The 25,872-nt window shown below is 34.8% G+C and overlaps 1 protein-coding gene across 2 annotated transcripts in view; it reads left to right on the top strand.

Moving 5' to 3' along the window:
• TLL1 (tolloid like 1) overlaps positions 1–25,872 on the top strand; it is a 227,149-nt gene that overhangs the window by 95,855 nt on the left and 105,422 nt on the right. For both annotated transcript variants that reach the window (XM_031664179.1, XM_031664180.1), the window contains 4 exons: positions 17,602–17,712; positions 19,971–20,051; positions 21,542–21,694; positions 22,221–22,338. In XM_031664179.1, the coding sequence (XP_031520039.1) occupies positions 17,602–17,712; positions 19,971–20,051; positions 21,542–21,694; positions 22,221–22,338 (463 nt within the window). The remainder of the gene's footprint in view (positions 1–17,601; positions 17,713–19,970; positions 20,052–21,541; positions 21,695–22,220; positions 22,339–25,872) is intronic.

The raw sequence follows: 25,872 nt of genomic DNA, 5'->3' as shown, positions 1-25,872 counted from the left end.
CTGTTTTTTTACTTCAGCATATGGGTTCCAGGTTTGAAAACTGGCTCATATCCTGAATCTCAGTAAGATATTTTTGGATGGTAGGTGGTGGGGTGGGAAGTAAATACACTCTATCTTCTGATCATCCAGCATCCATTCTTTTAATTGTGCACCCTGAATAATACCCTTGGTTGACTGTCCATCTATTTTGCTCCTTGGACACCATGTTCTGTTAACTATCTCATAACTCTCTAAGGGTCAGTGTTCCTACATGTGACTACAACCTTGACAGGCATTATAATTGCCTCTACCTGGCTTATAAGAATTGGATATTACCCTCTGTAGCTTTTCAGGATTCCATCATGTCCATTGTTGTCAGTGAGCCCATTCCATAACACCACCTTCTACCATCAGTCTTGGCCTTCAGAGGAGCATCAAGTCTGAACTTCTTAGTGATGCTGTTTTTCCTTTTACCAGCGTGTTTCTTATAGCCTTGGTAAATGGTCTATCTTTAGGGCCTTTGTATGAAGTATAGTCATCTAATGGGCATTCTGGCTGAGAATAGTATATTTTTTCAAGCATGCTTACTTCTCTGAGCCTTTTAATCTCCCTGGCATTTCTCTATTACTTAATGCCGGTCCGTGCTTTATTATTTCTTCCAGGAGACATCTGTTTTAGTCAGGGTTCCCTAGAGGGACAGAACTAATAAGATATATGTATATATGAAAGGGAGTTTATTAGAGAGAATTGGCTCACACTATCAAAAGCTGAAGTCCCATGATAGGCCATCTGCAAGCTGGGGATGAAAGAAGCCAGTAGTGGCTCAGTCCAAGTCCAAAAGCCTCAAAGAAGGGAAGCTGATGGTGCAGCCTTCACCATCTTAAAGCATGTTTGCATTGTCTTTCAGTCTTCTTTTAAGGGCATCAAATCCTGTATCCCAGGATGGTGCTATCAAATAAATAAACTCTTATGCAACTTCATGTTCTACCTTTGGAATTGAGTCCTTGAGTATTCTCTGGGCTATGAGTAGGCAAGGTTTTGTAGATCCTTTTGGCTACAGTCCCTTGCTTCCTGTTTCAGGCGCAATTCATTCTGCTTAGGTTATGTTGTGATTTAACCCTGTTATTGGTTTAGTGGCTGGAAAGGGTAAGTAAGGGCAGATCTTGAGGGGTGCGTGTTGTCTTTCAGAAGAGAAAATATTGCACTATCTTTAACAAGGGAGTAAGCATTAGTTCTTCTATTTTTTTTTTTTTTCTTTTTTGAGATGGAGTCTTGCTGTGTTGCCCAAGTTGGAGTGCCGTGGTATGATATTGGATCACTGCAACCTCCACCTCCTGGATACAAGTAATTCTCCTGTCTCAGCCTCCCAAGCAACTGGAAATACAGGTGCAAGCTGCCATGCACAGCTAATTTTTGTATTTTAAATAGAGATGGGGTTTCACCATATTGGTCAGGCTGGTTTCAAACTCCTGATCTCAGGTGTTCTACCTGCCTTGGCTTCCCAAAGTGCTGGGATTACAGGCATGAGCCACTGTGCCCAACCAGCGTCAGTTCTTAATAGGATAAGAGAAGTGTGGAGTTTCAAGATTATATTTTTTCATCCCATGTGTCTGGGTTTCCAAGTAGAACTGTACCCTGGCATAGCTGACCTCCTGAGATCAAGAGGCCGACCCTATCTGGGCACTCTGTAACTCTTAGGATTAAGTCCTGGACCTCATCTTTAGTTTTTTCTGCTATCAAGCTGTAGGAGATGACAGTATTTTTATATACTACCGAGAAGGTTATCTGGCTTTCACTCATAGCTTTTAATGTTTCATTAATTGTGGCCATTCTTTTGTTAACATTTAACAAGCGTCAATGGAGTTTAGCATTAGCTACTCAATTTACTATCCTTAGAGTTACTATTTTCCCTGTATTGCACAAACACCAGATATATAACACCAGCATTTATTTTTACAATTTACCATCAGTACAAGAGAAAGATTTAATAATTATACTCACATCATATGCCAGAGACTGTTTTTTACTCAAGCTCCAACCCAGGATGGGATTCCCATTGCCAGCTCCAAATCTTCATTGCGAAAATACCATTGCAGTGCCTGCTTATGTGGACCAGTATTGGCACCAACTGTCACAGGTTGTGTTGCTTAGGAGGCAGACCCTGTGATAGAGATTATTATGTTGGGAGTTCTTAGGGACAGTTCTTAGGATCACCACTTGTGAAAAGGAAGGGAAGGATGCAGGTGTGGGAAGAGGAATTTATTTGGATGCAATGTAGTTTCAGTGCAGGTCTTAGACAAATCTGAAACCCTGATGCTAGTATGACCCATCAGAGATGTCTCATGTTGGTTGGAAGGAGCTATGCCCTTATATACCCTTCTGGACCAGTCATTAGATGCTGGCTACCCACAGGAAGTGGGTTTGGCTATGGATGAGGCAGCTTTTCAGCCAAGAGAGCTGACAGCTGAAGTCTTTCAGTCAACAGCCTTCCCAGAATCTGGGAATAAATTATTCAATCTTGAGGTTGGAACCGGGCAGACCATCAAAGCATCCTCTAAAAAACACCATGGAAAAAACTAGTAGTAGTACCCCTCTCCACCCTACCCCCGCCCAAACCCTCTTCATATTTATAGGGGCAGTAGAGGCAGGGAACATCTGAAATACTGTATAGGAAAAGAAATCTGCCCTTAAATAAAATACTATGCCTAGATACATTTACAAGCAATTTCTGCCAGCTGTTTAAGGAAAAAATAATTCTAATTTATACAAATTGTCTGAATGACTAAAAAGGAAATAATGTCTTCCAGCTCATTTTATAAGGTGAGTATAACTTTGATACTATAACTGGACAATGAAAATAAAAGAAAAAATATTATGGGTTAGATTTCTTATAAAGCTAAATGCTAAAATCCAAAATGGGAGCTAAAGGGTTTCTTTTACTTGATAAAGTAACTGCCAGAATCTTTTAGCTAAAACCATAGTCAGTGAGAAACTATTAGAAGCCTCTTCAAAAGTTATAAGACGGCTGGGCGTGGTGGCTCATGCCTGTAATTCCAGCACTTTGGGAGGCTGAGGCGGGTGGATCACCTGAGGTCAGTAGTTCGAGACCAGCCTGGCCAATATGCTGAAACCACGTCTTTACTGAAAATACAAAACTTAGCCGGGTGTGGTGGTGTGCACCTGTAACCCCAGCTACTCAGGAGGCTGAGACAGGAGAATTGCTGGAACCGGGAGGCAGAGGTTGCAGTAAGCCGAGATCATACTACTGCACTCTAGCCTAGGCAACAGAGTGAGACTCCATCTCAAAAAAAAAAAAAAAAAAATGGTTAGAAGGCAAGTATTACTGCCATCACTACTTATATTCACTATTATGGTTTGGATTCTAGTATTTAGCTAGAACACACATGTACAGAGCAACTGAAAAGAATGAATACAATACTACTTTCAGATGGTAAAGGTGACTTCACAGGAAATGCAAGAGATCCATTGGAGCCAATGGAAATGCTCAGGATGTCTGATGAATACAGGATCAAAGTATAACAATTCTTTTATTACATATAAGGAACACTTAGAAAATATAATTTAACATGTTAATGTTTGTTAAAGAAATAGAGTCTTCAAGTTTACCTAGAAATGAATTTAATAAGGCATACATTAGGAAGAAAAAGTTATACCTTTATGGGAAGATGTAAATAAAATCAAAATAAGTTGAACTATAATCTTTAAAATGACAATTATTCTTATGTTAATTTACATAGATAATGCAATTCTAATCAAGGTCTCAATGGTGTTTTCTTGTAGCTTGACTGTCTGCTTCTAAAAATTTGTGTAGAAAATCATATTGCTAAGAAAAACTGAGAAAAATTGATAACATAGGTATGGAAATAATTCTATTAGATATAAAGAGTCATATAAAGTGATTGTTACCAGTATAGTAGGGTATTAAAGCTATACACCAATGAAACAGAATAAAAGGCTTAGATATATGACAGAGACAGTATTTAAAATATTTGAAAAAGGGATAGAGGTTCTTTACATGGAACTGGGACAGTTAGTTATCCATGTAGATCACGCATGTCCAACCTGTGGCCTGTGGGCTGGTGCAGCCCAGGACGGCTTTGAATGCAACTCAACACAAAATCGTATACTTTTTAAAAACATTATGGGTTTTTTTTTTTTTTTTGCATTTTTCTTTTTAGCTCATCACCTATAGTTAGTGTATTTTATGTATGGCCCAAGGCAATTCTTCCAGTGTGGCCCTGGGAAGCCAAAAGATTGGATATCCCTGAATGAAAAGATATTTAATCTTTAACTATAACAAAAGAAAAAAAATAGATTAATGCGGACTAAAGACATAAATGTTAAAAGTTAGATTTTAGGAGTTTTAAGAAATATAGGTGATATGGTTGGCTCTGTGTCCCCCACCCAAATCTCATCTTGAATTGTAATCTCCAGAATCCTCATGTATTGAGGGCAGGACCTGGTGGGATGTGATTGGATCATGGGGAGCAGTTCCCCCATGCTGAAAGTTTACTGAGTGAGTTCTTATGAGAGTGAGTTAGTTCTCATGAGATCTGATGATTTTATAAATATTTGACAGTTCCTCCTACACACACTCTCTCTCGCCTGCCTCCATGTAAGATGTGCTTGCTTTCCCTCCCACCATGATTGTAAGTTTCCTGAGGCCTCTCCAACCATGTGGATCAGTGAGTCAATTAAACCTCTTTCCTTTGTCAATTACCCAGTCATGGACATTTCTTTATAACAGTGTGAAAATTGACTAATAGAATAGTAAACTACTTCTATGGTCTCAGGAAAAGATGTGTTGCTTAAATGGGACTTAGAAGCCCAAAATATAAAGGAGAAATGGTTATAAAATGTATTGCATTAAATTAAACACATTTATTTAAGTTGAATGCACTAAATAAACTACATCCTGTGTAACCCAACACCCATACTGGGAAAAACTTCTTCAATGAGAGAAAATTAATATCTAGCAAAGCTTATAATCAATAAGCATAAGACAAATCTTACAAAGAAAATACATCCCAAAGGATAGGAATAGGTCATTCACCAAAAAGGAAGGATCCCCAAAGCATAAATACAAATGTCAGTCTCACTAGTTATGAGGCAATGTGTTGTTTAAAATATATTTCTCTATATACATGTTTGCAGAACAGATGAGTCGATTTCCTTGCATCCTCTAATTGTGTTTTTAGTGTTACTATGAACTAATGGGTTTAAACATATTTGATAATGTGTTTCAGTCCAATCACTTATTCTCTTTATTGATACTCGTTATCCCAATTTTGGACAGCAGGCGTTTACACAGTTGTTCCTAAATCTTTTAACATAACATTTTCATCTTTGGAAGCCTTATTGCTTTCTGGCATTACAATAGCCAAGGCTTATTTTACTCAGATTCTACCTCAATGCTGAAAGCATTTTTTTCCAAAAAACTCTGATCTTTTTAGTTGGGGAGTTTTCTGGGTGCCAGTGGTTTTTATTACCACTGTGTTGGTTGTTCATTGTTTCCAGACTTTTTTTATTAGTGAGAAAGAGGAAATATATGTACATATAATTTTTAGTTATGAAATTAATTATAATTTTATATAGATAATTCCAGTTCATTTTTGGGGTCCAAAGCTTTTAATTAACCTCCCTGATTTCAGAATCAACCTTCTTCAAACATAGTAAAAATATGGGTTCTTAAAGATAACAGTTTTTGCTTTTTACACTTTATCTTATAACACATAAGCAATCTCAAAATAATATCACCATCACTGCCTACCACCAATAATATGATTATTGAAAAGTTTACTTTTTAAACTTCTTTTGCTTTTAGGATACATTTCAGTGAGGATATATATTTAAGTTGCTGTTTTTTGTTTTTGTTTGTTTGTTTCCAAAGAACTTTGAATGGTTTCTGTCTTTGTGGCTATGTCACCAAATATGTGCATATGTTCATTTGTTTCTTTGCATTGGGTTGTACATTGGATTATGCAAAACTCTCTCCCAATTTTAGCTGTTCTCAGGTTGGTCCGCTATGCTTTCCAATGAGTATCTTGTCAGCGATTTTGACATTTTTCTGTCCCCAAGCCCATCAGAAACCTACTTGCCATCCTTTTTTTCCTTACTCATGTGCCGATACTGTGTGGTTCTTGTAGCTGTTTTCACAGAGGAATAGTTGTAAAATAGTTTGTTCCCATCCACTTGTATTTGAAAGTTTGAGGTGATACTTTGTAACCTAGATCTGTGCTATATATTGTCGAAGGGTCTTTGGTTTTTTTAAAATTCTTGCTGTTTTGTGTTTCTATAGCAGAATCAGAGAATATTCCATTATTATGTGGCTATTGCTGCTGCCATTATTACTCTGTATTCAAATTCTAGGCAATTTCTAAAAAAGGTGTATACGTGCATATCCTATGACCTGCTGATTAACTACTACCTATTTTTCCTAGACAAGTCTTCTGCAATACATGGTGTTTACTAGAGCATTGTTTGTATTAGGGAAAAGTTTGATGCTATGTAAATTTATATGAATAGAAAAAGATACAAATAAATGTTATTTTCGTATAAAAGACTAACTTAGAAGTTCAGGAAAACTATAGTCAAATATGTATAACAAACATTATATTTTCAATATTGTGCAAAATCATATAGATGAAAAAGAAAACATAGAGTTTAATGATATTTAAATAAAACTTAAAATTGTTAAGCAAAAAGAAGTACTATACTTTTCCACAGATACATATGAGTTTGGAAGAAGAGAAACATGTACAGGAGTGACAAATACTGTATTTGTGATACTGGTTACTCTGAGAGAACATGGGGTCATTGTAATTAGAAGGGAAACATAGATAGTGTAAGAACTATTCTAATAATAAAGATACAAAATAAAAAATTTGCCAGGCATGTTGGTGTGCACCTGTACTCCTAGTTACTCAGGAGGCTGAGGCAGGAGAATTCCTTGAGCCCAGGAATTTCAGGCTTTCAGTGAACTATGATTGCACTGTTGCACTTAAGCCTGGGTGACAAAGCGAAAACCCGTTTCTACATAAATGAACAAATAAATAAATAAACAAAGATTTGAGGCAAATTTTGCAAGCTGTTCAGATTTTTGCAAAACTGCATGGTGAATATGCTTTTCTATACAGTTGAAATACATCATGATTTCTAAATAAAGAGGGAGAATCCATCTGGTTGACTGACTGTATTAACATGGATGATGAATGTGACAATCAGAAAGGTTTGGTTAGATGTGAAAACCAGGATAAAAAGACAGTTTCAGAGGCAAATGTTGAAAGTGCCTATCCGAACTGTATCCATGTTATCATTAAACATTGGAAGCATGTAAGTAATCTTCCTTGTTCTGGCTCCATGTTTAACAAGCACCCTTGTGAGTATGGTTTTTCTTCACATGTTCTTATTGATATTGAGAATATGTTGAGCAGACACTCTGAGTGTCCAATCTGCTTTACGGTTCTTATCATGAACCGGCACTTTATTTTCACGATAGCAATGTCATATGCGCTGCTTCAGGGATGTCCGTCTTTCCAAGTGTAATGGATTCTGGAACATGGACAAGACCGAGTTTCTGACTCTGCAAGGCTCAACCCAAACCTTAAATTCAAGCAAATTCATCAAAAGTTTGCATCTCCCTGGAAACATCCTTCTATTCGCTACAGCATATTCTTCTTGAATTTAAGTTAGTGGTCTCCTGTGAAGTAGAAAATTAATGGCTGTTGCAGACACAGCCTAAGAAAATAAAGTAATTCAAATGCGCAGCCAATTGTAGTGATAGGCTGTTATTCAGAAATAACTCAGGATTCTGTGTAGTTAGCACCAAGTGTACAGAACTGGTAAACCTAGACACCTTGTGAGCAGTTGCTACGGGAAGATGATTAATTTTGGCAGAGAAGTCTATTTTTAATATTCAAAGTAGCCGTCAAATACCTGAGCCTACTGGAATTTTTAAAATGGTAAATAGAAGGCAAAATAGTCAATTTAAAATGGAGTTTAAGTCGTTAAGAGAGCCTACGTAATGTTCTAACTTACTCATCTCTAAGGGCCATTGCTTTATTTCTGAATTCCTGTTGCCTAGCACAATATCAGACACAAAATATAAGTTCAATACATTATAAAGATAATTAAATTGTCTCAATGTTTGAGTAAAATAAAATGTTTTAAACAGTTTTTTTTTTTTTAATTCTATTCTTTTTGGAGGGCTTCATTTTAGACATTGGTTCGTTTTGTAAGCCTCCATGGCTTCATTTAAGTGACTTAATATAAATGAGCTCTTTACAAAATTTTAGGCCCAATTGGTAAACTATTGCATTTCTAAAATTTTGCACGAGAGAGTAACCAATATAATTATCTGAAACTCAGTTAATAACAGCAGCAGATGATCCTCTACATCCTCTACAGAGTTTTTTCCCCCATGATTCTTCTCGTTTTACTGAAAAGGAGGTTTTCTTTCAGTTAACCAGATAGGTCAATAGATTTTGACATTCACTCCCCAAGAGACAGTGATTACTGAAATGTTTTGGATGTTACATTGTTACAAGCAAAATAAAATGCATGGAAACCTGTGGATTTTTTGTTTGTTTTCCAAAGATTACAAAAGGATTCCTTCAACAATTTTTTTGCTGTGAATAATTTAAGTGGAAAAATACAGTTCTATCTTGAGTCCAAGATTTACAGAGTTGATAAGCTTTGAGTAAAAGTATGCATTTTAAATTAGTTAATCAGTAATGCTGCAGGGAGATTGGAAATTTGGATGGGCCAAATTTCCAATTTATATCTACTAGCTGAAACTTATCATGTCAGTTCTAAATATGTAAAATTTAAAAGGACATACAAAGGACTGTGATTTGCAGTTATTTATGAAGATTTTATTTACTTAGTATTCGTATGTATCTGGATTCCAACATCTTTTCCTTTATTATCTCAACCAAGCTTTGAAACAACACTGGCAGATTACTCAACGTTGAAATTACACCTAGAACATGGGCGTAGCCCTAGGTGGTTTTATTGCTACCAGTATGCAAATTATGATGAACTCCATTTTCCTTTAGCAAATGTTTGCTTTGCACATCACTTTCATTTTTCAATGAAGTGTATCATATCTGTCTGCCATTGCAGCCACCATTCCTGTTTCTGCAAACCCGAAAAGAAAAGAATCATCTATATCTTCATTCCCTATATGAGACTTTGCTGTGTTTAAGATAGATCATCAGCGTGATTTCAAAGGGAAACTCTTAGATAGACGATGTTTCTGACTCGGAATAATTTTACTTTAAGAAATGACCTGTCATCAGAGTTAACAGACTCTGCTATATTAAGCAAAGTCTAGAGACCAAATACTATGATAGGCAATAAGAGAATGGGAAGTTTTTTGAGATGTAAATTATATCAGCAAGTTAATAGAATTAATTGGTATCAGCGTTTTCTGTGCCTCAAATAGAATAATGTCAGTGAGGGTGCCTTATTAATATTAAGCATCATACATTTAGTAACAATATGTGTTACTGACACTATGAAACTTCTAAAGTAAAGCTGTAAAACATTACAAATAATATGGAGAGGAATACTTCATAGATATCCAATTAGGTGCTTGTTTTAGAGTAAAATTCTCTTTAAATATTCTTCCTATTGTTTAACGTCTCTAAGACTATGCAAAGAAGAAATAGAAATCAATATATTTAAGTCAAGTTTCAGAGGATCGGTGAGTTTTTAAATTTTGGGGAGATTATTTCACTGAGGCCATGTTGTTTTATGGCTGTGCAGTGTGAGGTATTAACCAAAGAGAAAGGACTCCGGACTTTGATTTCTGCCGAAAGGGAAATCTTTTACAAAGACAATAATGACCAGAAAGGTTGTAGTACAGTTTTTCTCAACCTATCATAAAAATAGACTAAATAAAAATGGGTAAAAATGAGAAAAAAGATTCTCGTGTTTGTGTGAAGAAATGACCATCCAGTGGGTAAACCATAGAACCATATATATAAAAAAGAGCAAATTTGTGTGAACAGTCTTACTTCCAGAAAGAGATCAAGATTTACTCCAAGACCTAGTGTCAATATTTAGAAAATAAGGAAATTTAATTCAAAAAGACATATCAGGGTTGACTCCCACCCTGGCCACAAATGTAAACAATTACAGGCATAAGGGAAGAAAAAACAAATGTTTGCCCTGTCCTTACAAAATGTATGACGTGGGAAATATAAATAAACCAAGTCTTGCTAGTGGTTGATTGTATACTTAATATTTGAGCAGTGCAAGAATGGAAGTTTTAAAAAACTTGTGAAATACAATAATTTATTTTCTTAAAGCTCAGGAGAGAAAATATTAGGCCATACACACAAAAAAGTTCCAATATTTATTTTTACATTTCTGGATCAAAGCACTTTTCTGTCAACGTTTTCTCTTTTGAGACAAAGAGTTCAGAATGAATATTTGTGGTATGGATGATATTTTAAAAATGTCCTGAGAAATCCTATCCACAGACATCGTGGGCTATAAATGCAGATTGATATGATATTTCAATGGATCTTTTGTTAGGGGAACAACTTTGTTTTCTGACCTAAATAGAAAGATATGTTTATTTGGAAATTTAGCATTTAATCATATCCACAATGTAAAATTATGTTAAAACAGAAAAGGATTGAAAAAGGCAACATGCTGCTTGTGTCTAAGTTCAGAATGGATTGATCAATTTTGATTCGCCTTGAAACTAATAAATATCATGAAAAATGTCTTTATTATCAAATATTTTCATTTTCTGGCAGAACAGTCTTTGTACTAACAGAATGTGTCTGTATCTGTATATGTATATAGATTTGTTTCTCTTACACTTCAGATTCACATCTGATTGTGTATTGAGATTATATTCTATTTCCTGATTTAAAAAGTAATTGAAGAGGACAGTTTTTTTGGTTTTTTTTTTTTTTTTTTGGCTTTTTCATTGGAATTCATTAAGATGCTTATATTAATTTTTTTATTATTATACTTTAAGTTCTAGGGTACATGTGCACAACGTGCAGGTTTGTTACATATGTATACACGTGCCACGTTGGTGTGCTGCACCCATTAACTTGTCATTTACATTAGGTATATCTCCGAATACTATCCCTCCCCCCTCCCCCCTTCCCACAATAGGACCCGGTGTGTGATGTTCCCCTTCCTGTGTCCAAGTGATCTCATTGTTCAATTCCCATTTATGAGTGAGAACATGCGGTATTTAGTTTTCTGTTCTTGTGATAGTTTGCTGAGAATGATGGTTTCCAGCTGCATCCATGTCCCTACAAAGGACACCAACGCAATGTTTTTTATGGCTGCATAGTATTCCATGGTGTATATGTGCCACATTTTCTTTCTTTTCTTTTCTTTCTTTCTTCTTTCTTTCTTTCTTTCTTTCTTTCTTTCTTTTTTATTATACTTTAAGTTCTAGGTTACATGTGCATAATGTGCAGGTTTGTTACATATGTATACTTGTGCCATGTTGGTGTGCTGCACCCATCAACTCGTCAGCACCCATCAACTCGTCATTTACATCAGGTATAACTCCCAATGCAATCCCTCCCCCCTCCCCCCTCCCCGTGATAGGCCCCGGTGTGTGATGTTCCCCTTCCCAAGTCCAAGTGATCTCATTGTTCAGTTCCCACCTATGAGTGAGAACATGCGGTGTTTGGTTTTTGGTTTCCAGCTGCATCCATGTCCCTACAAAGGGTGCCACATTTTCTTAATCCATCTGTCACTGATGGACATTTGGGTTGATTCCAAGTCTTTGCTATTGTGAATAGTGCCACAGTAAACATACGTGTGCATGTGTCTTTATAGCAGCATGATTTATAATCCTTTGGGTATATCCCCAGTAATGGGATGGCTGGGTCAAATGGTATTTCTAGTTCTAGATCCTTGAGGAAACGCCAGACTGTTTTCCACAATGGTTGAACTAGTTTACGGTCCCACCAACAGTGTAAAAGTGTTCCTATTTCTCCACATCCTCTCCAGCACCTGTTGTTTCCTGATTTTTTAATGATTGCCATTCTAACTGGTGTGAGATGGTATCTCACTGTGGTTCTGATTTGCATTTCTCTGATGGCGAGTGATGATGAGCGTTTTTTCATGTGTCTGTTGAAGAAGACTGTGTTTAACTCGAGGAGCAGTTCTATGCTCTTTGAAGGAACTTCTAAATTTGAAGTATGTTTGGACAGTTTCTTTCTTTATTTGTTTCTTCCGAGAGTCAATGATCAAAAGTATAGTTTTCTTATATTGTACTCCTACCATCCTTCAAAAATTCTACACTGGGAAAAGACATATTGTTTTCAAATGGCCAGGTAAAAATCAGGTTACCTAGATGCACCTTCCAATCCAGTGTGCAAGGAAAGGATGAGTAAACAATTTAAATTAACTCATTAGTACTTTACTGCAAGCACACTTTTTAATTGTAGATTAGATGATTTGGTTGATTTTATGTGGTAGTGTATGGTAAAAGTGGAAAAGTAGATTTTGAAAAAAATATGGTAATGTTTTAAATAAAACATTGCATGGGATGCCTTTGTGTGAACAAACACTAAAATAAGTGGACTGCAAATACTTTCTTTTCTATTAGAAATTTAGGAAAGACACATACTACCTTAAAACATGTCTTTTTTCTGAAGAATATTTCTGATTCCATATAAAACATTTTTGTATTTATTTTTCTATTATATCAAGAGATTTTAAAATTTTTGATAATTGTTTCTCAAATTTGGATTTATAATAACTTTGTGTGTCATGTTGGGGGTAATTTATTCTACGCACATGAAATGCCACCAGAAAATTATTTTCTCTTTTAACTGGTATAAGATTAGCTAAAATGTATGTCTTAGAACTTTTGCCAGGTCTTACTTTTCCTCGGGAATTTGCTCAGTGGCTGTCAATTATGTAAAAATAGTTGACTTTTGAGACTTCACTGTTGCCTTTGTCTGAGAAAATTTTCATTATGCCTTCATTGTGAGCAAGAACAGTCAGAGCAGCCTTCTCAGACCTTCACATGACATCATCTTTCCTCCCAAATCCAATATCAATAAAAGCAGGAAGCTTAAACTGTATATGGAAAAAGTGTAATGAACAAATGCTCTTGGCTATTGTTGAATCTTTGAGCTATCTCTTCCAATCCCATAAATCTCAAGATAATGAATCTTCTAGCTCAATCATGTATTTCCTGGGCATGTAAGTGTGGTGTCTGGAGTAAAGGGGACACAATTCCCGTAATTACATTTAATAATATATGCTACTAAAATAAAAAAAGAAAGGCAGTTGTCTTTTAATTGCTTTAAAAATGTTTATAACACTAATCCACTGGAGATTGAGGAGCTTGGAAATATTTATTCTTGGAATAGTTAAATATCTAATATTTTGGTTCTTAAGGTAAATTTGTCAAATAGGTAACACATGCAGCCTCATAAACTCTTATATGGACTCTTGTTATACACAAGTTATACTCCAATTCATGGTATATTCTCATTCACAATTTTGTGCCTCAAAAGGTGTATATTGAAGACCTATTTATTTCTGGTCCTATGGCATTAAGGATTTTAAGGTGAGCAATACATACTTCCTGTTGTCAGTATTTTCAAAATTAGATTGAGGAAGCCGATTGAAAACAATTATGAAATCTTGTGTGTTGCCTTATTATTGGCAGAAGCATAGCCAGGACGTGAAAGTAGAGACACATAATTAGGGCAAATGGGAAGAGCAGGTTTCTGGGAAGATTTTTGTGGGAAAGCCTAAGGAGACTCAATTTTCTTGTCAGTGTGCTCTCGACTGGTAACCAGCTATCAGATATCTTAGTGTTAATTCAAATAAATGTATTCATTTTCTTGAGGGTATTTAGTTTACAAGTATGTTCTCCTGAGTGGATAGAAAGTCTTGGCAAAAGACTTTCTTTTTCTTTTTCACCCTTGGCAAAAATAGTGGTTCTTTACTTTGTGTGACCCCTTTTGATAATCTACTGTGGACTTTTCCCAGAAAAATAGATGGTGTTTGTGTTTATAAATTCGTACATAGTTTTGCATATAGTTTTTAGAAATCAGAAACTTAAAGCCTCCTTAAAGCTGACAACCTCAGCTTCAGACTGAAGAGTTAGAGCTCACTGAGGAACTGGGGACATGGGTGGAAGTGGCATTTTTTAAAGTTAAGGCCTAGGGAATCACAATCTTGAGTTGCTTATTCTCGTCATACATTATTTTATAAAATGCACTTATTCTGCATACTATAATAAAAACAATCTTTCTGTTTTAGTCTCTGATTTTTTTTTTTTTTTAAAGTTTGTTGTGCGTTGGCGGCAAATAACCTTTAGGAGAAAAACAAACCCTGCGGTTTTTCATGTAGCTTAAAAATTGTTCTCTCTGACATTTAATTTTGGCCTATTGGCTAGCTCCAAGCCCCTATTTGACCATAAGAATCCAAGCAGAATTCCAAACAGATAGTAAATATTCTAATTGCACTTGGGTATTTTCCTCGTATTGTCCCAATAACCATTTTCCCATTTTTTTGTTCTGATCTCACTAACCTCAAATCATGTATTAAATGGGCCAAATGAACAATAATTCATACTTTTAAGACTGTTTCTCTCCAACTTTGTTTTCTGAGGTAAAATAAATAGAAAATACCACATAAAAACGAAACAAAATTCCACAGTGGACTCGAGAATTTCATATGTATTTTTGCACCTAAGTATCAAATATATATTAGATTATAATGTATTCTAATACATAGGAGTATAAATTGTCATGGTCCAACTTACTATACCAATGCATAAGTAAACATTAGAAAAAATACCTATAAATAAGTGAGCTTATGTCCTCCAGAACTGTTTTTTTCTCCTTTTAAGTATCATCTAGCCTGGTACCCTTTCTTCTCCCCAGAAGTAATGTTTTTGCTTCTGTGATGTGATTTATCCTTGGACTGTTGATCTGTGTTTGATATAATCCACCAAGACATGAATCCTACTGTATATAAAAAGCCTTTACAAGAAAATAAAATCTAAAACACATTTGGATTTTATTTTATGTGTACTGCTTTTATTTGAAATGCAGTATTGACAAAGTACATTTTGCTTAGTTGAGTGCCTCAGTTTTCAGGTCAACCATCTGACTCAAAGAAGAGTGGGAATTTATTCTTGCAGAAAAAATTAATACCAATAAAGATGATGACAATGATAATCATTTGTAGTGATTGGGAGCTTGTTAAAAATGTAGAATCTGAGGCTCCTCTCCAGACCTACCAAATCAGAGTCTGCATTTTGGCCGGATTCGCTATGATTCTTATGCAAATTAAAGTTAGTGAAGCACTGCTTCAGTGTCTAGTGGTCACCACATCACCAGCACTAAGAAAGGAAGAGAGAGGCTGAGAGTCCCTGCCAGTGCATGCCCACAGCTATTTGCATTGTAAACACACCTGATGGAAGTTTCAAATAAGTAGTCGACTTGGATTTACCTTACAATCTTAAAAAGTGTAAAGTGTATTTTTATGAAAACCAACAAGCGTTATATTATAATTGGTAAAATATTTAACTTGGGTAAGTTTCTTGGGGGGTCTGGCTTTAGGGATGCTGGAGCATTAGTGTTTACTGCTGCATCTGCATGAAGCTGATTAGAATCCTGATTCAATTTCATGCATCAAAACCACCCTCTTAGCCAGTGTTATAAACTATTCTGTACACTCTTTGTGGCTTTGCTGCTATGATAGTAAACGAAAGTTAGCATTTCTTTGCTTCTTTAGACTGCCTTTCCATTGGAAATAGGGCCAATGAGGGGTTTAAGAGATGAATCTAATTATAATAAAGATTTTTCCATATGTTGAAGTGATAACCTACATTTTACTAAATTCTATTTTCTTCCTTTCTAGATTCACACGTAAATCTAACCCCTTCCTTCTTATCTCATGTCAGTTTTGCACTGGATGAATAATTTTATATAATATACCTTTGATCAAAGCCTAAAACATTGCACAGCTTTTAGGACTGAAGTTTAAGCTTCATAAATAAGCTAATTTAAACTTCATAAATAACTTATTCTCTGTAGTGGTAAACTTCATAAATATTAAGATTTAAATCCAATAAAAGACAGTAATTTGAAAAGCATGGATTTTGTTACTTTCTACAATTTTAACGTATTTTCTTTCTTTTCCTTTTGGTTTCACAGAAGAAAATCTGAAGAAAGTTTTAAAAATAAAGAAAAGTGGTAAAACTGTGAAAAAGAAATATCCCTGTATTTCCAAGCATTTTTCAATGTTCTACTTTCTCATGATTAATATACTATTTCTCAAGTTTTTTGTGCTTCCTAAAGTTACTGTGCTTTGACTCTGGCAGTACTAAGGGATTAGTTGGTCTAGCTTGTATTCAAATAAACAGGGAGACTATTTTATTGTTACACTAATGTATAAGACCAACTTTAAAAGAGAAATTCACACACTAGTTATCAGTGAACTCTTCCATGATTTCACAATGGTTTATTGAGCTTTGCTTTTTAAGTAGCATGAAACAGTAGGTATAAAACATAGAGTCAGACTAGGGGCAGTTGCTCACTCTTGTAATCCCAGCATTTTGGGAGGGTGAGGCAGGAGTATTGCTTGAGACCAGGAGTTCTTTGTCAACCTGGGCAGCATGGAAAAACCCTTTCTGTACAAACAAAAACAAAAACAAAAACAAAAACAAAACAAAAATTAACAGGCATTACAAAAATTAGCCCAGCGTGGTGGAGTGTCTTTGTAGTTGCAGCTACTTGGGAAGCTGAGGTAGGAGGACTACTAGAGTCTGGGAGGTTGAGGTTGAGGCTACAGTGAGCCGCGATCATACCACTGCACTCCAGCCTGGGTAACAGAGAGACCCTAACTCAAAAAAAAAAAAAAAAAAAAAAAAAATAGAATCAGAGTGTTTTCAGGTTTTAGGGTAATGACTTGGTGGCTCTTGAAAATATGGACCATGTTATATTTGTCATTAAGGATAAAAAAATCTGGCATCTAGTTGTTGCCTAAATAAATGTTGACTTAAGCATTACTTTTGGTAGTTATGTATCCATTTTACAGAGACTCAGAGGCAATGCCATCTTTAAAGTGTATTATAAGTTGTATGAAATGTGGTGAATGAATTGGTACGATAGCACTATATATATTCTTTTGTCTTGATTGCACCTTGCATTATAAAATTATCTTAGTTTATAAAATATCACATGGTTTAATTGTTACTGCCTTTCCTTTATCCTGTCATGCTGCTGGTCATAAGAATCCACAGAAGATGCAGACATTCTTATCCGATTTTCACATATTTGCGAATTAGCTCATGATTGCCTACTTTTTCTTTAGAATTCCCATAAATCAGTAAGCTTCTTATTCAAGGAAACTATTTCCCCCCCTCTACAAACAACTATGTAAAAAAAATGGAGTTATGCCCTTTATAGGTGCCTAATATTTGTCCTGTAACAGGTCCAATGCATTCAGTTATGATTACTTTCTGAAAGATCTGTCTCTATCCAGACCATGTTCCCATATTTTAACAATGTTTTTCTAATTAGCTTTGTTTGTATTGATTTCATGGAAATATTTTACATTTTAATTCAACTTTTCTTTTTGTAGCTGTATTTTGGGGCGATATTGCCTTAGATGATGAAGACTTAAGTATCTTTCAAATAGATAGGACAATTGACCTTACGCAGAATCCCTTTGGAAACCTTGGACATACCACAGGTAACGTTGATTGTTTCAGAAAATTTGTCTTTATGTTGGAGAAAATATACTCTTGAAATTCTATAAATATTTTTATGTAAGAATAATATTTGGTAAAATTTTAATCTGTATATTTAATATTTTAATCTGTATATTTAATCTGTATATTTAATATTTAATATTTGGTAAAATTTTAATCTGATTAAATCAAAATACCATTATCAGATATAAACCTTTATTTAAAATAGGAAGTATATAAGAGAAAGCCTAAGGAATTCACCTAAAATAATAACACATACTATTTAAAAAGAGTGTGCTTTGGTGTTTGTTATGCATAGTGACAATCTTTTCTGAAACATATGTCAATATGGGTGCTAATATTGCTGTGCAGCGTCATCACAGATAGTGCGTCCATGTGGATTATGTTTATTGGCCAAATCTCCAGTTGCTGTATCACCTGTAACACTGTCACAGAGGCAATGCGTTCCAGACAGTAGAGCAATGATGCAACAATAAAATGCTAGATTTATTATAAGTTGCATTTCCAAATTTTATTAAAATGTTCATTAGCTCTAATCTTTAGATCCCTTCTTTGACCTCCCTTCTCCCATTATTTTGAAGACGTTAATTCTCTATGATTTTAAATTTTTTAAATGTTATTTAATTTTTAGTTATTGTTAAGCTCTGACACCATAATAAGTGGAAGAAAAATAGTGCTATTTTAGACATAGAATAAAACAGATTATAATGACAATAATAAAAATGTTTATTCTAAATTTTTCTGTGGAAGGTACATGTTTGAAAGTTCAATAGTAACTTGCACTATTCAGTTGAATTTCAAACAATGTAATATAAATATAGTTGTTACATAATGGTCATTTCAAACATCATTGATGCCATCATACTTTTAAAATGTTTCTCCTAATTGCTTAGGAATGAGTGTGTTTAAGTATTACCTCATCTTTCTAAAATGTGCAATGAAAAAATTTCAAAAATGTTTCTCAGATGCACAGCAAAAATGTGGCCATGTAATGCAAGTAATTAAGTAGATTATTAGTCAGAGAACAAGCACTCTAACTTATCTGCCTTATAAGGACTTGTTTGATTTTTCCTTTAAGAGGTTTATATAGCAATAGATTTTATCATTATATTTTAGCTTCAGTCTAGGTAATTAGGTTCAGTACTAATTTTAAATAAAAAATAGATATTGGAAGGAAATAGTTCAAGTGATTTATAAATAGTTTGTTGTCTTCATGGAATTATGGCTTTCTTTGTGTTAGCCCAAAGATACTCTATGAACCATAGACAGTCCTTGTTACTGCAAATTCATAGGCACTTGTTAAGATGTCATTAGTGGTTATATTGCTTGTTTGCTCAATGAAAACTTTTTCTTATTTGTCTAATAAAAATTCAAGAAGAATAGAGAAAATAGGTGACAAAACTGAGAGTAGCATTTTATGAAAGCCCTGAAACGAGAATCTGGAGACTTGGATTTTTGCCAAATGCTCTGCTTTCTGGCTTATGACACTAATCTACCTTTTCCAGGTTTTGTTGGTAAAACTGCAAGAACACACATTTTCTTATTCCTACCATTTCCTACTCCTTTTGCAGTACAGACTTTTTTACACTCTGTTTTTTATAAATTTTTCAGATTACACAGTGTAACAATATATTTTGCAGCTGAACATTCGTTTGGATTCCTGTGGCTTTTTTCCAAATTATGTTTTTGATTTCTATAAATTCAACTAAAATTTCAAAATGTAGTTGAATATATTGTTAAAATGTGATATGCTTTAAAAAGTTTTTGAAATTCATGGAAGCTTTGGAAGAAAACGTGCATTACACATTTGCTCTTCTAATGTTTTTATTTCCATTTGCTGATTTGGCCTCCAAAAATATTCAGTTTGCATTGGGGAAATGGCTGGCATGCAATCAACAGGGCAGAACAACTTGCTGTCATTCTATATAGCACTATGTGATGTCAAGGTCACAGTAAAGAAAAATGTTTCAAATTATCAATAGATGACTCAAATGTCATGATGTCCAAATAAAGTCATTTACATTGCTCTCTGAGTCTCCCCATCCCCTGATTTTAGTTACCAACATTGGTTACTGTAGAGTTTTTACCCTCTTCATAGATTCATGGATATTCATAATTTCAACACTTTAAGACCATATAAAAAAACACCAAAAAGAAATCATTGTTGCCTATGACTGTTTTTTATTTGCAAGAACTTTAACATATTTTGAGTGTAACTTGTTTCCTTTTATTCTTTAAGGTGGACTTGGAGACCATGCTATGTCAAAGAAGCGAGGGGCCCTCTACCAACTTATAGACAGGATAAGAAGAATTGGCTTTGGTATATCAATGTTTAAAGTTGCAGACGCTTGACTTGATGTACAGTAAATATTATACTCATAGCAGTTCAGTTTATTAAAATCAGTGTGCCATTATGATGTGAAGTATGTAAAGGATATATTCTAAAAATTTTTATTTTGCTAGCTCATATCTACTCAAAGCCTTTTAGAACTCATTTGGAATAATTTGAAATGTTCCTTTATTTTAAGCTTTGCTTTATTGAAACATGTATCAGGTGTTTATTTTACTGTTGATACTTATTTCTAGGCAATTGGGCATCACACCAAGGCATTTTTATAAAGCCTGGAGTTATATCAATTTTAATCCAATGAAAAAATATCATGGTTATTTGTTTTGAAATAAAATCTACTTTAAGTAAAATGAAAAACTAATTGCTGGATTTAAAAAGTTAAAATGTTTTGACCATTCAAAAAATAGAAAATAGTTACAAATATATATAAACATTTAGAAAAGCTGCCTCTGGTTTCATAATTAGTTAATATTTACAGTATAGAATGTATTAAAAACTATTTGTAGATTTTAGAGGTTTAAAATCCCATATGCATAGCTCATATTCTAACGTTCCTTAAATTGATGGATTATTAATTAAATCTTGAAGTACGTATTTCCAAGGAATAATTTTCCCAAGAAAAGATGCTTTGCTCCAGGCTATTGAAAAGATAGACATGTTAGAGACAGAGTCCCTATTTGTTGTGTCAAAGTATATACCAGTGGCAGGATATTCATATTGACAGTGACAGATAAAAAAGAATAATCATGTAAATTTAGGAAAAACAAAAACAGCAACAAAAATATTATGAAAGGCCATTATGAAAAGGAAAAGACTATAGACTTGAAAGCTGCTCCAGAATAGAATGCATTTTGTTCGTGTTGTGTACCGACCTCTAAATCGTGCTGCATGCCTTAATATGAATCTTGAGCAAACTGGAATGGAGAGAGCTTGTTGTATGGGAGACTGAGCTCATATCTGTCTTAATGTTACTTCATTTACTATCTGTATAATATAATATTCTTAATTTTAGACTGTACTGTAGACTATCAGTTCAGATTTGAAGGATTAGGAAACTAGCAGGAGTAACAAGAATCTTAAATATCATGGGACTTTATTAAACAATATCTGTTTTAACTGTTGGTGAATTGGTAGTGAGCTAGCAAGACAGGAAACAGAAAACAAATGTTCTATGTCCTCTAAGCCTGATTGACTTCTGTCCGCTTTAGGCTGTTGTATGGCTATTCATCAAAATTCACTCACAGAACATTAAGAAATAGTATTTTGACACGAAAGACTTCAATATTTTAATGCTTTTGTTCAAGTATAATACAACTGAAGTTTTTCTTTAATGCATTTTGACTTCTGGCATTTATACAAAAAATATGTAAATAAGACATTTTAACTTTTTTCCTTTAAGAGGTAAATGATTCCCTGACCAAGAACTTCTGTTTCACAGAATGTTTTAAATGTCACTGCAGGCTTGGAGCAAAACAACACAGTTAAGGGTAAAGTACCTCTACAATTCTCAGGGCAAAATGAGAAAAATCGAGTTCCCAGAGCCGCTACATCAAGAACGGAAAGAATATGGCCTGGAGGCGTTATTCCTTATGTTATAGCAGGCAACTTCACTGGTAAGATACTCCCAGAATGTCTGTTTTCATAAAGAAATAAAAACTATCACACAGATTAAGTGTCTGTTTTTATAGAACATTAACATAGGATACATAGTATGAAGTCAAGGTTGGAAAACTACTTCATTAACTTAGGTTATTAGTGTAGAGTGTCTTTGAAATTGAAAAAATATATTTGGTCTGTGTTCTAAGAGTTTAAAGCACTGTTCTGGTTTTTAAACAGAGTTTCAGATGTGCCTATCAAATTTGGAAGCTGATCTCGTTCAACTGACAGGAAGAATGTATGCCTCATTTATAGAGCCTTGTAGTCACATATTTGTAGAGATAGTGAGCTTTAGCCCACTGATTATAAAGGGAGTGTCCGTTCTTAACAATGACTCATTTGTGGTGCCATAAACTAGTATTATTTGGTTGATGATAGTGGTGGCATTCTACACTGCTCAGCCAGACTTAAGGTAGAGGATCCAGCAAGCAGCATTCTTTCTGGGGCAGCCAACTTTTCATTAACATCACACATTTTTTCTAGGCAGCCAGAGAGCCATGTTCAAACAGGCCATGAGGCACTGGGAAAAGCACACATGTGTGACTTTCATAGAAAGAAGTGATGAAGAAAGTTACATTGTATTCACCTATAGGCCTTGTGGGTAAGTAGAACTAGGGACTGACTTAAGGAAAAATAAATTAAAAGAAGCAAAATTAAATGTCCATAGGTAAGATTTATTTCTTAAGATTCAGTAATGCTGAATTTTGGTAATTTATCTCGCTACTCATTTTACAGTTCACAGTTTTCTCTGTGTTGTGTTTTTGGTGCTAGGAAGGATTATACTTGTATAGGAATTGATCACTGGCTGGCAAAACATTATAATCATTCTAACTTCATTTGGAATTACCATTGTTGACACAGTTTCATAAAACATCATATTTCATGATGATTTTTCTATGATAATGCTTCACTTAAATCTCATAAAAATTCATTTAAATTGTTTAAGAGTTTGGGAGTTGGTGTGCACAAAGTACTTCAGCTCGACTAGAATAAGATACTTGTCAAGTCAAGCACATTAACACTCCCATTGGGCTTCAATATTGGGTCTTTCATCTCATAATAAAAGACAACAATGTGGCAATAAAAGTGTAGCGTTTAACAATATCTAGTGTAATTGTTCATTGAGAGCCTGCAAGGTAGTGTAATTGATATTGATGCCAACATACATCAGTTCTGTTTCTGAATTTAATCTGATAAGAAACACATCTTACCATTTAATAATGCTTTTATCACTTTCATTCAGCTCTCCTACAAAGTTAGACAACTGGTAACTCTTGCAATTCTTTAAAATAAGAGCTAAAATAATCTTGCCCATATTTGTAGGAAGGACTATTATATATGGAACTACCTGTGTCTTTTAGAACATTAAATATTATTTCCCACCTTATTCCACTATAGTCAGCTCTTATTCAATTAACATTATTGGTACATTTTCCATGTCAGGCCTTTGGTAGATGGGAAAATAATAAAATATAATAAGCAAAAGGTGAAGGTAGGAACTTTTTGCCACTTATCTCCAGCGCATTTCCTCTTCTTAAATTGTATACAAGTATAGTTTATGTATGACTGCAGGCATGTTTGTACATATAGACACATGCATGTTTCTAAATATATGATCTCTTTGATTCATCTTCAGTGGGACATATGCTTTAACCTTCACCCTTATATTGGTAAAAGGTTTGAACTGAGCTATAAGTATTTCATTTACATTTGTGCTTAGTATAACAATATGAGAGAACTCTGGTTGTAGCTGATTAGCAGGCTGCTCATCAGACTTTCTCAGCTACTTATCCTTATAGAGACAGGTAAGAGAGGAGGTTCTCTAACTGCCTTCTTATTTCTTCTTTTCCTTATTTTTTTCTTCAACGAAGTATTTTTCAATGAATAGTTATTGTCATCAGCGGTATTTATTTATTTTGCAAGATGATTGATTATTATTTGCAAAATGTGAGATTATTTTATGACAGATTGATTTCATTCTTTGTGAGAGATTTATGTAACTACGTGTATTACCTCAGTCTATTAGGTAGTCTTTTATAGCTAAATATATTCTATTTACATGACTTCTCTTATTAGATAATTTTTGTAGAACAATCTTACTTTTTAAATCTACTTATCTTTAATGATTGCCAAAAAAATTAAAAAATTACATAAAAATTAACTAATTTTTATGATTAACCTTTAAATTAATGTGTTAAAAGATTAAACACAAATTAAAGATTTATGTTTAATCTTTAAATTTAATGATTAAATGGTATTTAACTTTGGTCTATTTGGTTATTCAGGTTATAAAAGTAAACACTTTCAGGCCGGGCGCGGTGGCTCACGCCTGTAATCCCAGCACACTGGGAGGCGAGGCGGTGGATCACGAGGTCAGGAGATCGAGACCATCCTGGCTAACACGGTGAAACCCCGTCTCCAGTAAAAATACAAAAAAAATTAGCCGTGCGTAGCGGCGGGCTCTTGTAGTCCCAGCTAAGCGGGAGGCTGAGGCAGGAGAATGGCGGGAACCCGGGAGGCGGAGCTTGCAGTGAGCCGAGATCGCACCACCGCACTGCAGCCTGTGTAACAGAGCAAGACTCTGTCTTAAAAAAAAAAAAAAAAAAGGAGACACTTGTTCCTATACTTGTTGAATTCTTATTTTGTCCCACTTCCATACTACGTTTTGGGAATGTAATGTTGAGCATAAGGTGTTTTCTCTCCTCGAGGTTATATAGTTAGGCAGAGGGGTGTGCTAGCCAGGATTCTTCTTTGCAAACAACAGAGACTGGCTAACTTAAGCAGAAAAAAATAATTTATTAGAAAGTCCTTTCTCCATCTGAGACCACCTCAGCCTGGACTTTGTTGTCCATATCACTATCAGCATTTTGATCAAAACCATTCAACAAGTCTGTAGGAAGTTCCAAACATTTCCACATCTTTCTGTCTTCTTCTCATCCCTCCAAACTGTTCCAACCATTGCCCCTTACCCAGTTCCAAAGCTGCTTCCCCATTTTCAGGTATTTTTATAGCAGTGCTCCACTCCCAGTACCATTTTTTTTTTATTAGTCTGTTTTCACACTGCTATAAAGAACTACCTGAGACTGGGTAATGTATAAAGAAAAAAGGTTTAATTTATTCACAGTTCTGCATGGCTGAGTAGGCCTCAGGAAATTGCAATCATGGCAGAAGGCAAAGGAGAAAGTAAGTACCTTCTTCACAAGGCACCAGGAGAGAGAGAGAGTGCGGGGGAAATTGTCACTTTTAGACCGTCAGATCTTGTGAGAACTCCCTTATTATCAACAGAACAGCATAAGGGAGACCACCCCTATGATCCAATCACTTCCCACCAGGTCCTTCCCTCAACACGTGGGGATTACAGTTTGAGATGAGATTTGGGTTGGGACACAGAGTCAAACCATATTAGCCACAAAGTGCAGCTAATTTTTTTTTTTTTTTTTTTTTTTAGAGATGGGGTTTCACCATGTTGCCCAGGCTGGTCTCAAATTCCTGGGCTCAAGGGATCCACCTGCCTCAGCCTCCCAAAGTTCTGGGATTACAAGCATGAGCCACCATGCTCAGCCCTGGAAAACTTCTTAAATCAAAACAAAAAAAGAAACAGTTATTTTAATGAAAAGGTATATGGTGATTAACCTAAATAATTGAAACTATTTCAAATATGGCACATGAAAAGGCAGAACCAGTTCCACCTTCATGGATAATCTAATAGATTAGCTTCTAAAGGGGTTTTGTTCCAAAAGGGTTTGGTCTACCAAATAATGTTCCAAAGGGGTTTTGGTCTACCAAACCAAGGCAAAAGTAGGAAGTAGCAGATTTTGATTTACCTGATTACTATCTATGACTGATGGAGAGGTGAGGCTCTTCTGTTGATAGGGAAAGTTTTGCTCGGGGCTACAGGTAGACCTTAAAATATCCAAACTTTAAAAGTGGCATACAAATGAGAAACAAAAATCCAACAGCTGTATATGAGAAAACGGCATCAAACCTGGATGACATTAGAAACTAAGATAATATGCAGACATTTTAAAATCACATTAAAAATACATATTACCCTTGTCTTTCCATGACTAATATTTGTCTAAGCATATATGTAGTTATTTTCTTAATTTGAGAGTCTAGAATTCATCTGTCCCCA

The sequence above is a fragment of the Papio anubis genome, chromosome 3, assembly GCF_008728515.1.
Source record: "Papio anubis isolate 15944 chromosome 3, Panubis1.0, whole genome shotgun sequence".
NCBI lineage: Eukaryota > Metazoa > Chordata > Mammalia > Primates > Cercopithecidae > Papio > Papio anubis.
Note: the sequence above shows the minus strand (reverse complement) of the source record. Positions and strands in the feature narration are given on the sequence as shown.